Genomic DNA, 14,412 nt, shown 5'->3' with positions numbered 1-14,412 from the left:
ACAGTTCAGAGATGAACAAAGGCTGCTGAAAGCGAACGTCTCAGATTCTGGATTTATCACCTTTACTTCTGCTTCCGCATTTAAGTCTGTTGGTAGGACTTGGATCTTCTGTGCTTTATCTTAACGGAGTGGATCTTTGGGCAGTGAGACCCTCCATGTTGTTTTAACCCATTATGATGCTCCACATGTTGTCAGATGGGAGCAGCTTTTGCTCTGGTGACCGGCTTTAATCTGGGATGGGTTGTACCAGCACACTGAGCTGATCTATTGGGCTGCTGAGTTGGCAAAATTACCCTAGAGCTTACGAGCAGCCCTGAATTTGGACATTGAAGCAACACTTCAAAATCTATGAATGTCATTAGATCACAAAATATCACACCAAGAACTGGACAAAAAAAAATAAATAAATAATAATTTGTGTTGGATCAACTAAAAATATATGTGAAGCATATTTGCATCACACTTTTTAAGTAAATTCAATTTATATGTCAGCACAACTAGGAAACCGTTGTTAGATATAAACAAATATATCAGCTTATTCAACTTTATTTAATTAAAAATGTATGTCACACAGATAAGATTTAGCAACAAATTGTTTCAAATGAACATTTCTAACACAGTTTCTAATAAATTTATTTGGCTCTAAAGAAAATAATAACTGAGGTCAGATATTAAACTCGATTCCTCAAAGAAGTGCACTTAAAGCTGCACTTCAGCTATACATATTCACATGTGCAAGGAAAAATGATATGGATTGAACAGGATCCTACTTGATACGGAGCCCCTAAGAGCACAGGGCTTTTTGTCTGAAATTATTGTGCATGCCCTTTCAATAGTTTACATTTCCTCGCAATAGTTTTATATTCTCTCGCTGTAAAGTTTGCGTGCCCTTGCAATAGTTTTGCGTTCCCTCGTAATACATGTACCATTGTTTTACTACAACATATTTTAACCTTGATATTCATAGTAAAATCAGTAATAATACAGAAAAATATGGTAATAAAAATCATTATTTTTTTAATTACATTTTTTAATTAAAAGTGTGTTAAACAATTAAGAGAATGTTTAAAAAGTATGAAAGATTGGGTAGATAGGAACATTGTATTATGTATATACTCTCTCTCTCTCTCTCTCTCTCTCTCTCTATATGTTTGTATAAATTTATATGTGTCATGTAGAAATTAAGCAGTTAAAGCAAACGCAAAATTTTGTTAAAGGAATAGTTCACCCAAAAATGAAAATTTGCTGATAATTTACCCTCAGGCCATCCAAAATGTATCTGAGTTTCTTTCTTCATCAAAACAGAATTTAAGATTTTTAGGATTTCATTTCAGGCCTCCTTCTCTAAATAATGCAAGTGAATGTACTCCATTTTTTGACAGTCCAAAATGCATATTTAGGGTGCATCAAAATAATCCACACGACTCCAGTCGACAAATAAAGTTCTTCTGAATGCAAACGACTGATTATTTTGAGAACCAAATGTTCGCTTCCATACATCTCTGTGACGGGCGCTCATGAGAGGGATGACGTAAGATAGTTGGTAAGGTCACGCGTCACACGGAGGAGGAGTCAGGAAGCGCGTCATTGTTTACATTTGTTTTTTTTTATTATTATTTGGAAATTATTTTTTCTTTTATTTTATATTGTTTTGGGCTGTTTTGGTTTGTGAATGGCGCTTGGTCTGTGCTCTGTGCAAGTTTTCTTGTAAACAATGACGTGCTTCCTGACTCCTCCTCCACATGACGCGTGACCTTACCAACGAGCTTACGTCATCCCTCTCATGAGCGCACGTCACAGAGATGTACGAAAGTGAACATTTGTAGTTAAAAAGTATATAAGTATTGTTCTGTTTCTCAAAACAATCAATCGTTTGGGTTGAGAAGAACTTTATTTGTCGACTGGAGTCGTGTGGATTATTTTGATGTACCCTAAATATGCATTTTGGACTGTCAAAAAATGGAGGACATTCACTTACATTATTTAAAGGATGAGGCCTGAAATGAAATCCTAAAAATCTTAAATTCTGTTTTGATGAAGAAAGAAACTCAGATACATCTTAAATGGCCTGAGGGTGAGTAAATTATCAGCAAATTTTCATTTTGGGTGAACTATTCCTTTAAGTTTGATTAAAATTTGTTAGAGTGAAGTTAAGTTTATACATTTTATATAGCCATTTTGCTCTTATTTTTTATTTATAGTTTCTTTTTTTTTTCTTATGAGTTGTGAATAGGACTGTAAATGCAAATATTTAAAGAAAGAATATAAAACTAGAGAGGTAAAAAAGGGTAGGCATAATAAGGTTTGGCTTCAGCCTGTTCCTTTTTAGACATTAAAAAAAGATGATATAATAATACATAAACAAATAAATAAATGAAAATGAAATAATACAGTATACTGTATTAACACCATGGTTTCCACCCAAAAAACATGGTTGCTTTACTTACTTTTCATAATTACTACAATGTTACTATATAGTACAAGCATGGTTAATGTCAAAAAGCAAAATATCGTTAGCCTACAGTCATGGTTACTACAATATTACTATCAAAAAATGATGTCCGCCAAAAAATATGGTTACAGTCTACAATGTTACTATAGTAAAACCATAGTTAAACTATGGTATTTGTATAGTAAAACCGTAATAACCACAACATTATGGTTTTTATTACCATTGTTTTCATTTTTTTCTATTATTATTATTGTTTTACTATGAATATCAAGGTTAAAATATGGTTACTGTAGTAAAACCATGGTAAATTTATTGCGAGGGAACGCTAAACTATTGCGAGGGAACGCAAACTATTGCAAGAGAATGCAAAACTTATTGCAAGTATGCAAAACTATTTCAGAAAAAAAAATCTTACACATTGTCTACACCGGACATTCTGGACACGAATGTTCGAAACTGTTTCATTTGTGTAGGAGCGCCAGCACGTGCAGTGCAAAATGGAATGCGACAGCCGTTTATTGTCGGCACAAAGGACGCAGTGCAACGGACGCTTCCAGTGTAGACAACATCATTGATTATAATGGGGTTCTATTGCTTTTGATGCAATGCGCTGCTCGTGTCCGGTGTAGACAGACTGTTAGGGGCTCTGTAACTTGACCACTTATGGAACAATAATCACCCAAATGGTGACTTTACACAAAACAGCTATTTACACTAAAACAACATCAATAATATTAAAAATATCTATGAATTCTTAATAACAACTAATGCAATGCTAACATAAGTTCCTTTTGACCAAACAAACATGCTTAAATTATTCAAGCATAATGGCTTATGGGTATTCCCTACAACCTCAGTTCTGTACTTAATTTTTTGAGTTAGTAGTACTTAAAATCTTAATTTAATGGATTTGTTCATAACTAAGTTCATTTTATTCATTTACTTTTTGTAACTCTAAGTTCACCTTAAAATGTATATATATTTTTTGTTGTATACATTATTGAAAATTAAAACAAAAATGTTATAAATATGAACATTTCTGAGTTGAAGCTATTTATTTATGCACAAGCACACTTTTTAAACAAAACAATTTCTAAAAAATAAGTTTGTAGGGTTTTAAATGATAAAAGGAAGAATTTGGACACTTTCTGGTGTCATTATATGAGCATAATTTGTTTACGGAGTTTCACATTTAGATCTTAAATAACTATTACAGTGACTCAAAAATCATTTGGCTGCTTTATTATTAAATATCTTGAATAAATTAGATTATCTTAAAAATGAATGCCATTGCATTAGATGACTAAATATCAAACCAAGTGGCATTTATTTTAAGAAAGTTAGCAGAAGTGTGTTTAGGTTTTAAACGATAAAACAATAGATATACACTGTTCAAACTTAAAGAATATTAATTTAATAAACTATCTGGTTGTCACATGTTATTGGAGCATGTCCATACATTATGTAGTAAACTACACCTGTGGTTACTCTGCTTGGACACCTGTATGAACTTGAGGGGAACTGACTTCATCCATGGAAAAAAAAAAAAAAAAAAAATAGCCAAAAATGGCTAAGAAAAGTGAAGGTAGTTCTGAGGAAAGGTCTAATATAAATTATTTGCAGATGCCATTTAGTTTGATATTTTGTTGTCAAATGCAATAACATACAACATCTTTAATTGTGGCTTGAGAGTCAAAATTTTGGGGAGTCGCTGTAACTTGCATTATTCCCCCTACTACACAGTGCTGAGTGATTTGTGCTTTTGGTTACCCTAGCATTGTCTGTCTAGATAGTGGACAGAGACAAACAAAGTGGTCTTCTGTACAGTATATGTGCTCTTTCAGTTCTAAGGCATATTAAGAGGATTAAACTACTCCTCTGTGTTTCAGAACAAACTGCAGTGGCAGTTCATTTAGAAAAATTGCATTTCTCTAGGTAGTCTGCAGTCCGTTAATAATCAGCTGAAAGAACATCAATGTAGCCCCCATTTACCGCACAGACAGCATTAGAGACATTTAACCTCAAATCATGCAGCCATTATCTAATCAATTTTGATAAGGTGGTCGCCTACTGGCTGTTCAGTTCACTTACGGTTTATCATTAACTTGACTGATATGTGCAATCCAGCAAGACAGGGCATGTTACTGTCTGTCTTGTTATTCCACATCTGTGTGGAAAGTAGGTCTGCTTCAGGAGCAGAGCCCAGTTTTTGGAGTTCCCTACAGAGTTTTAACGGTTTTATAATGAATGTACAAAAGAGAGTTTCATTTCATGATGTATCTCTACTGTTCTCTTCAACGTTCTCTAGTGGAGATTCTATTACAGCCATGGACATGTCCACATCCCTCAAAATGAGCTCCATGACCACCCAGAGTCTCTTCAGCCACGTGGAGGAGGAAAACCTATTGGCCATCAAAGTGCATCTGGATAAATACAAAGAAGTGGACACCAGAAGTGAAGTGAGTTGGCAAGTGTTCACTTTTTGTTCTAGCTTAAAAGAATATTCAGGGTTGTTTTCAATGAAATGTCTTCTGTATGTACTGCATCTCTTGCATGCTGTCGATTTCCATAGACAATAATGCTGACATGTCCCTCAGTTTATGAATGCAAACTGGAAACAGTTAGTTCATAGTTAGTAGTAGTGGTCGACTGATATATCACAGAGGCTGATAAATCGGCCGATATTCTGACTTTTTTAATTATCGGCATCGGGCGATACATTTTCCCATTTGGCAGATTTTTTTTTTCTTGAGGGTGCCGAAAATCACCTGCTTGCATGTGAAGCGACTGAGATATGTAAACGACCAGTCACAGTTCGTTTTGTTGTAACGTGCCATCGTGTTACTACAGTAAGACCAGTGTGCAACACAATCATATTTAAACGATCTGCATATTAGAGCCACGGCAGACGTGTTTGAGCTCATAATGTTAAAGTGCTCGCCTGTATTTTCTCCCTCTCTCTCCTCAACAGTTCCCTGTAATTTAACTGTCTTGTCTAATGAGAAAAAGGCAAATATCAATAAAACTAATATGATATATACTGTCTGCAAATATGCACATATCTCATTTAAACAGATGTAATAAACCAACCTCACATAACTTCAGCAGATCCAGCGTCCTGTGGAGCACTCATAAATCTTCCTCTGAAGAACGTATTCTAACAGTCTTTCCTCAACTGTTCCCTGTAACTTTTCTGATGATAAAAGGCAAATATCAATAAAACTTGTATTATAAACCATTTGCAAATATGCAGATATCTCGTTTAAACAGATTCACGAACCTCAAGAAAATCCAGCGTTTTCTTCCTGTCAAGCGCTCATCTAATATCTTCCTCTGAAGCGTGTATTCTGTCAGCCAGAATCAAAAACTTAAGGATCAAAAGTTCCTCTCATTCACAAATCATGGTGGTCACTCCGTGACAATCCAAGTGGGCGATCCAGGCCATTTAAACTGTCAGGAGATTGAGGCTCGTTAAAATTTTAGCAATTTAATGTTTGTTATTTACTATATTAAATTGTGTGATATATCGGCATTGTATCGGTCTATCGGCCACCCTGCTCTCTGGATATCGGTATCGGCCATTAAAAAACCCATATCGGTGGACCACTAGTTAGTAGGAAAGTGGGCCATAGGGCTTAAAAGCAGAAATTATGTTTGCTTGAGTTTCTGTTAAAGCACTTCATGAAGGATTCAGTAAAAATGTATTTTACTTGAGAAGTTGTCTAAATCGTCCTTTTGAGATGGGACTGCTTTACCAGATGGGAAATCTGTTTGTGCTTTACCGACTTTATTCCTATGGGTTGATTTTGCTCCATGTAAACAGTGCTTTATGGATAGTTACTTTATTGAGTTAGTCACTTATTCTCTTAGTCCCTTATTCCCCAATTGTCCCTTAGTTGGTTAGTTGATTTTTAATAAACAGATTAAAAAAATATATATATATTTTTGTTATATTAAGGTCACATTAAGCTAAATTTTTACCATGCCTTCATCATTTATTTTGGTACTTCTCTAATGCCTTTTATGTACCGATTTAACTGTTTTAGCCTTCTCCCAAACCTAGACTTTCAATATTAAACTTTGAAAATCCATAAAAAGAAATAAAAAAATATAATGACATGTTTAAAACTCTAATCTTAACACAGAGTAACATTAATATAAACAATTAAAATTTTACTGTGGGAAAATGATTTCCATCAATTTTTCAAAAATTGCGACTGTCCCACAAATGTGGCGGCATTTCCACCACACCAAACTATTTAAACAGGGTTTGAAATGAACACCTGCCAACCTGCCAAATGCGGGTACTTCATGCGTTGTGGCGGGTAATTTTGCTCATCTACCTGCCACTGTGGCAGGCGACCTGTAAGATATCTCAGAGTAACATATGACAAGAATTGCTGTTTGACACTTAGATGCACGTTTGAAGAAACTCACTTGAATATTTTGAAGAACAGACAAAACAAAAACCGTTGATGCGCTTGTGTGATTCACTGTGTCTTAAGAGGTTCAGTGATGCTCTGACGCTCATGAGTGCAGCACGAGCGCTTCTCACTGGACATGCGCATGCATAGAGTTCTCACACTTTCTTCTCTGTTTCAGTCATGTGAAAATAGTTTGCAAGAATAGTGTCATCTCTGAGAACACTGCAAATGATCTCAGACCATCTCAGGAGGTGCTCTGAGCTTAGTTCGCTTTATTTCCACAGAGCATTTTACATTTTATTTTGAACGCAACTCTGCAGGTTCACTTTATTTTCACATTGCTCAATTCCAAATATTTGTGGCTATATACATTACCATACATAGCAAATGACATTCAACGGCATTAGGTAAATTGCCATGTGTGTCATCATAATTCAGTACAGCCTCAGAAATGGTACTTGAACAAGAAGTTTCTCTTCTGTGCTTGTCTACTCTTTAGCTGCCATTCATATGTTGCAAAATTATCATATTATTATTATTATTATTATGGTATTATTATATTGAAAATAAAATAATATAAAAATTATATATAATAATACATATATACAGTACTGTGAAAAAGGTTTATGCACTTTTGAAAAAGTTGCATAGAGAGGATGTCTTCAAAAGTAATGCCATAAATATTTTTCATTTATCATTTAACATAATAAAAAGTCCAGTAAACATAAAAAATGCTAAATCAATATTTGGTGAGACAACCTTTGCCTTTAAAACAGCACCAATTCCACAGATACACCTGGGCACAGTTTTTCTTGGTTGTGTTGGTATACATGATGTTCCAAGCTTCTTTGAGAACTTGCCACAGTTCTTCTATCTATTTAGGCCGTCTCAATTGCTTCTGTCTCTTCATGTAGTCCCAGACTGACTCAGTGATGTTGAGATCCGGGCTCTCTGGGGGGCATACCATCTGTTGTAGGGCCCCTATCAAAGTGCCTTGTTAAAAATCAAAGTGACTGGTAAAATTGTGCATTCACCAGCCACTGTGACTAGTGGGCAAAAAAGTTAATTCCATACCCTCTTTGCCCCTAATAAAGTTTTTTTTTCAAAAGTTAATGTACTTGGTAACCAAGTCGACAAAAGAGTGCCAGTGAAGAGCATGCTTGAAGAAATATGAGTCAAGGGATGTTTGAAGAAAACAAAGAAAATTCAAGGTAAATATCATTTGTGAGTGGAATATTTTATTGGCCGTAATTTCCAATCAAGCAGTAATTTTGCCAAATTATGAAAGACGTGTGAAAATATTATTTAATTGTGTGTATTTATAATACATAAAATGTTAGCTATTAAATTAGCTTTAGCAAGACCAAGGTGTATCCCAAAAACATTAAAAATGTAATTTCCACCATGGAATTCTGTTAAACACAAAACAGAGATGTGGTGGAAATGATGTTGTGGTGGGAATTTTCATGACTTTCAGAACAAATGACATAAATTATATTGTTTGTACATACACTGCTGGACATTGTCAGTAGACAAATTAAATAAACTAGTGAGAGTGTGAAAAATGTTTTAACGAGACTTAAAGGAGTAGTTCACCCAAAAATGAAAATCCTCTCATTTACTCACCCTTATGCCATCCCAGATGTGTGACATTCTTTCTTCAGCAGAACACAAACAAAGATATTTGGGGGAATATTTCAGCTCTATAGGTCCAAAAAATGCAAGTGAAAGGGTGCCAAATTTGTCAAGCTCCAAAAGCACATACAGTATAGCCATACTATATGACTCCAGTGGATTAATTAATGTCTTTTGAAGCGAAACACTAGGTGTGTGTAAGAAACAGATCAATATTGAAGTCCTTTTTTACTAAAAAATGTTAGCTCCCAGCCAGCTCATTCACGAGGGTGGAGTTCAAACCTCTCACGTGACGTATGCGTGAAAGCCTCCTCTATATAGATATTCTTACGTAGATCTTTGGGGTGGGTAAAAATATCGTTTTTCCTATAATCGCGATCTTCATTTGAACGATCTCGATATCGATTCTTAAATCCCAAGATCAATCTTTCACTCAATGCGAAACCCTCTACTACAATGAGAGGAAATCACTCGCATTTGCAACCAATTTTCGCGCTATGAATAGATAGAGGTATCTATGTATGAATATCTATGCTCCTCTGTTGAAAAAAATACTGCGCTTACACGCTTACGCCGGGTTCACACATCCTGCGTGAGCGGTGTGTTTTTGTTTCGGTGCCCATATTACACCGTTCCCACTGCAAGCGTGAGTTGCGAGGTTTCGGCGTTGAGCCTAATTTTGTTGCATGGCTCACGCAGAGCTCAGTGGATGGGTGCAGTACAACACTAAAATAATCAGGAGATTATAGAAAAAACACAATCAAATCAAAATTATTGAAACCGAACCTATAGTACACTACAGTTTATATGTCTGCATGCAAGTAAGCTCAATAAAATAACTTAATAAAGGAAAGAATAATAAACTGCTGGACCTTTTGCCATTCTATGTATATAGGTGTACAGTATAGACACAACATTAACAAATCACAACCAAGTGTGCTGCTAAAGATGAAGTGCAAGTGACTGCCCGCTGTTGTCCTTGAAGCAGCAATAACCTCAGCTTATTATGACCTTATTAAAGAATCAATTTGGCGTAGGATCATCCCATAGATAACTTTATTTTCTGTGCAGAGGTGCTGCTGTTTCTCGCTGAAGAGACGTGGCCAATGTGAACGTGGCCAATGTGAACGTACAACGCGATGTTTCTCGCTCACGCCCCACTCACGGAGGATGTGTGAACCCGGCGTTAGGCTTTCGTGCTTGCGTCACGCGAGAGGCAGTTTGAACTCCACCCTCGTCAACGTGCAAACAACAGCTGGCCAGAAGTAAACATTTTTTAGTAAAAAAAGTTCTAAATATTTATATATACAAACTTAGGGTTTTACTTCAGAATACATTAATTAATCCACTGGAGTCGAAAAGATTAATTTTATGATGGCTAGATGTGCTTTTTGGAGCTCCAAAAATTTGGCACCCATTCACTTGCATTGTATGGACTTACAGAGCTGAAATATTCTTCCAAAAAATTTCATTTGTGTTCAGCAGAAGAGAGAAAATCATACGCATCTTGAATGGCATGAGGGTGAGTAAATGATGAGAGAATTTGTATTTTTGGGTGAACTAATCCTTTAAATTTCTAGATATCCACAGTGCTAAAAGTGCCAGAAGTTGAAGAAACACCCTTATGTGATACAGTTTTACTTTCCAAACATTGTATTAACTGTAAACATGTTTACACTGGGATGCGTTGAAACTATTGTTTGTGGTGATCAACAGCATGATACACATGAAGTACTAATGGACACAGATTAGTTAAAAAACTAATCTGGAATATTCCTTTAAAATTGCTTCCCCGTCTCTGATGTGTACTAAAGCATGTCTTCTGTTGTAGAATGGCCAGACTGCTCTGATGGTGGCGTCAGAGCAGGGCAGTCTAGAGATCGTGAAGGAGCTCATCAGGAGGGGAGCAAACGTCAACTTGGATGATATTGTGAGCAGTTTTTCACATTTGAACTCAAAACACACACACACAGTAGAAAGACACAACATGAGTTATCATAGTCTTTAACATTATCATAGGGCAAAACATAAACTAGCCCTAGTTACAAACACAGTTGCTCACTGATATTTGCAGCAGGTTGGTTTGATTTGAAATGTTTGAATTCATTTGGTATAAAGTGTGGTCCATTTTCACGGCTTAAGGCCTCGAAATACTTCCATAGAAGTTCTTACTCGTTCTTTCCTCAGGAGTAAATAGAAGTTCTGAACAACCGAGCAACGGTATACTGTTTGCGAACATTCAGGTGCCTGCAACACCGCTGTGGGAGGCGTTTAGAGGAGTATTTAAATACGAGGATGCTCAAGACGGCATATAAATCCTTAACTAATGTGACAATAAAATCTGTTGTCAATGACTTTATGCCTCATTTTATGAGGTCAGTAAAAGAAACTGTTTAATGACTCGATGATGATTTAAAGTAATATATATATATATATATATATATATATATATATATATATATATATATGCATATGTAGTAGAAATTTTTTATTTGTCATGTTTAGAATCTGAATTGCTGGGGAAAACTTTGTTCTGATTTTCTCTTCCACCCCCCCCCCCCACCTTCCTGGAGGGGAGGAGTTGCCCCTTTGGCCATTCCGTCGCCGGCTGGTCTTCCCCACCTCCTGGGTACCTGGGTAGGACGAGGGGAGGGGAGAGAGAAAGATAGCGGGAGAGACAGAGAGAGAGAGAGAGAAAAGAAAAGAGAAAAAAAACCTCTGTTTTCCGACCAAGTCGCCATTCGGTCCACAGCCAGCTGTCCAGCGATCCTCCGCGACGCTGGGCGATGGCACTGGATTCCACCTCCTGGAGGCCGGCAGTGCCTCCACCATCCCCTGGCGGACGGCAACAGCTCCTCCGCTTCCAGCCGGATGGCAGCGGTTCCTCTGTCTCCTGGCGGACCGCTCCAGTACCATCAAACCACTACTCTCCTCGGCATCGCAATCCTCCATCAGCGGTGAGGGCTCTCTGACAGTGCGTCTTCCTCCAGTCCCGGGTTCGGCACCAGTGTGGCAGACAAGCCTCTTGTTCATCGGGAAAGGAGGAAACAGGAACCGGATTAACAATCAAAAAGACTTTAATTCAACATAAACACTGAACTGAAACACAGCAAAAGCGCACACACACAAAACACTGCTGCTTGTCTCTCTCTCTCTCTCTCTCTCTCTCTCTCTCTCTCTCTCTCTCGAAATGGAAAATGACCAATCACAGTTTGCTTTTGAACATGACATTTAGGGGTGTGTTATATGAAATCGGCCAGAACTCTGAGAACAAAGTGGAATATAGATGTGTTCTCAAGGATATTTTGTTTACTTGCTTAAAAAAATTATTAATAACTTCCAAAGACTTGTTGGCACAAACCTTGTAAACTCAGATTCAGTGTCTAAAATCTTCACCCAGTTTAACACGTAACACTTTTTGTTTCCTCTTGCACTGACAAAAACCTGTGCACCTCGAGTACCAAAAATTTTGTAAAGCCAGCCAATCAGTAGCTCGCTAAAACTGTGAAGTTTCACCTATTAGTGATTGTAAGGCACCCCCAAATCCTAATGCACTCTTGAAAATATTTATTTATTTGGATATTTTTAATATTTAGCCTACATCTTTGTGATTACTTTAGGCCTGGGTGGTATCAGTGTCTGTTTTGGTAGACTGAGGTGTAGTTCTTCAACCAGCATTTATGATTTCATAGGTGTGGGTGGACCACAGAATCTATATAATTGGCACCCTGTACTGTCATTTTGTAAATGACTAAATGATGACGTTTACACACACACACACACACACACACACACACACACACACACCTCGAGCTTCTTGCACCGAAAGACAGGGCACAGTATATTATATAACCTTTCTGGTTACGTTCAGTTGGAGAATCTGCATTATGACTACCTGGTATGACCAGCTGGTATGTTTTAAAGCTCCACAAACATTTTCTACACACAAGAAGCTCTTTGAGCTCTTTGTGGATGAGATCTGTGTAATATGCAAACAAACAGTGTTGTCACTTTTTCTTTAGGACTGCTGGACAGCGCTGATTTCAGCTGCTAAGGAGGGACACGTTGAGGTGGTGAAGGAACTGTTGGAGAACAATGCTAATGTGGAGCACAGAGATATGGTAAGTCACAAATAGTAGACTTAATCTGCCTAACTGCTGGTAATTCTCTTTATATATATATATATATATATATATATATATCTCAAATGATTTATAATTTTCCCCTACTTGTTGTTTACCTTCTTGGAAATTTACTGTAGTGAATTGTAACAGTTTTACTTTTGTGCTTATGTGCCAAAATGGTGTGAAATTTCCTCCCTCTCTTTTGAACCTGTTTCTTCATTCTTAGAGGATGTTTTTATAGTACAATGACATCTTATATGTTAAAAGATCAAGGAAAATTTGATTCCTCATGTCATGACCCCTTTAAGATCTGGCTCCTGGCAGTTCTGTGTGTAGTTCCAGATTGTATTGTCTCATATTATTGTCATGTGGTCTTTACTCCATATCTCAAGACTTCCTAAATCTCTCAAAACCAGTCTAGACACAGCTTATGTGTCTGAACATGGCCGTAACCAGCTATGAGGTCACTGAGGTCCAGACCTCGGTACATTTTTCATATTCAAAAATAAATTTTGATGCTATGTACAACTGAATAAAAAAAATAAGCCATAACCTAGTGGTGTGGATGCAGCATCATTCAAAATCAATAGTTTTCAGTTACAGATGCCATTGTAGAAATTCACTGTTAACATTCAACCATGATTAATTTAATCCAACAGTGAAAGTGTCCAAGAACAAGACGATTAATGAGTTTAAAAGAGCAGTATTCAGCTGGTCGTGTGATTCTAAAATGGCAGCCCCCATGAGGGCGCCCCTGCCCCATGTACAATAAAACAGTTTCAATAAGGTCACTGATATGACTGAAGTCCTCATCTCATGTGAGTGGTAATTATTTTATACATATGTTTTAAAATTATAATTCATTTCTTTAGGAGTAAAACTTTTTTAAAGGGGAAAAAGTGCACCTTTAAATAATTAAGAGTCTGGCAAAAGGAAAACAATTGATTGTTTTGGATAATATTAACATATAGTTAATATATATAGTTATAATATATAGTTGATAACAGAGTTAACATTGCCCTAGATAAATTGGTTGTTAATTAACTTTTGCTGATTTTTCTGTAGTTAATATGAGTAAATTTTGCTGCCCAACTCAAAATCAATGCTTCATTGTCAAATGTGCATTTCTATGTGACAAAAATTCAGTATTAATATTGTTAACTGCATTTGCGATTAAAAAATAATTCAGTATTATTATTGGTTTCTAACCTTTAATTTTTATATTTAATTTTTATGTATAGAATATGTTGTGTTTGTAGGTGTACTTTTGGTAAAAGTCTTGACACCTCACCGTGGACCTCACTCATTTTCAAACCCTGGTTATGGCCCTGTGTCTGAAATGACTGCGCTTGCATTTTTTTGTAAACTACATTTATGGAAATGTTTTGGCTGCCCTGGTGTTGGTAGGACAGAGTTTTAAATAACATACTGTATAAGGAAGGTGGCAGACAGCTGGCTCTTTGAGTCACTCTCTGACTCAGGGAAAATGTGTTTATCCACACAATCCTGTGACTGTGAGATTTTTAAGGTCTGGCACATGGGAATATAATGAACTTGGCATGTTTGTGTTTAGGGGGGCTGGAGCGCTCTCATGTGGGCCTCTTATAAGGGTCGTGTGGAGGTGGCACGTCTACTGTTGGAGAAAGGAGCAAACCCAAACATCACTGGACAGGTCTGCAGAACTTTTTCTGGTCTCTGACAACACCTTCGTGCTTTGAACATTTATTGTGCATTAAGAATGTTAAAGGTGAAATGTGTTATTTTTGGACCTCCAATG

The 14,412-nt window shown here is 36.6% G+C and overlaps 1 protein-coding gene across 4 annotated transcripts in view; it reads left to right on the top strand.

The window, feature by feature from the left end:
* Positions 1 to 14,412, top strand: part of LOC127411251 (kinase D-interacting substrate of 220 kDa B-like) — a 77,284-nt gene that overhangs the window by 1,382 nt on the left and 61,490 nt on the right. For 3 of the 4 annotated variants that reach the window (XM_051646667.1, XM_051646666.1, XM_051646668.1), the window contains exons 1-4: positions 4,641 to 4,911; positions 10,343 to 10,441; positions 12,534 to 12,632; positions 14,209 to 14,307. In XM_051646667.1, coding sequence (XP_051502627.1) covers positions 4,696 to 4,911; positions 10,343 to 10,441; positions 12,534 to 12,632; positions 14,209 to 14,307 — 513 coding nt within the window. In that variant the 5' untranslated portion in view covers positions 4,641 to 4,695. Of the gene's footprint in view, positions 1 to 4,640; positions 4,912 to 10,342; positions 10,442 to 12,533; positions 12,633 to 14,208; positions 14,308 to 14,412 lie in introns of those variants that run through there. The other variant, XM_051646669.1, reaches the window with a different exon arrangement.

This window comes from Myxocyprinus asiaticus, chromosome 20, assembly GCF_019703515.2.
Source record: "Myxocyprinus asiaticus isolate MX2 ecotype Aquarium Trade chromosome 20, UBuf_Myxa_2, whole genome shotgun sequence".
Lineage (NCBI taxonomy): Eukaryota > Metazoa > Chordata > Actinopteri > Cypriniformes > Catostomidae > Myxocyprinus > Myxocyprinus asiaticus.
This window is presented reverse-complemented; position numbering and strand designations above follow the sequence as displayed.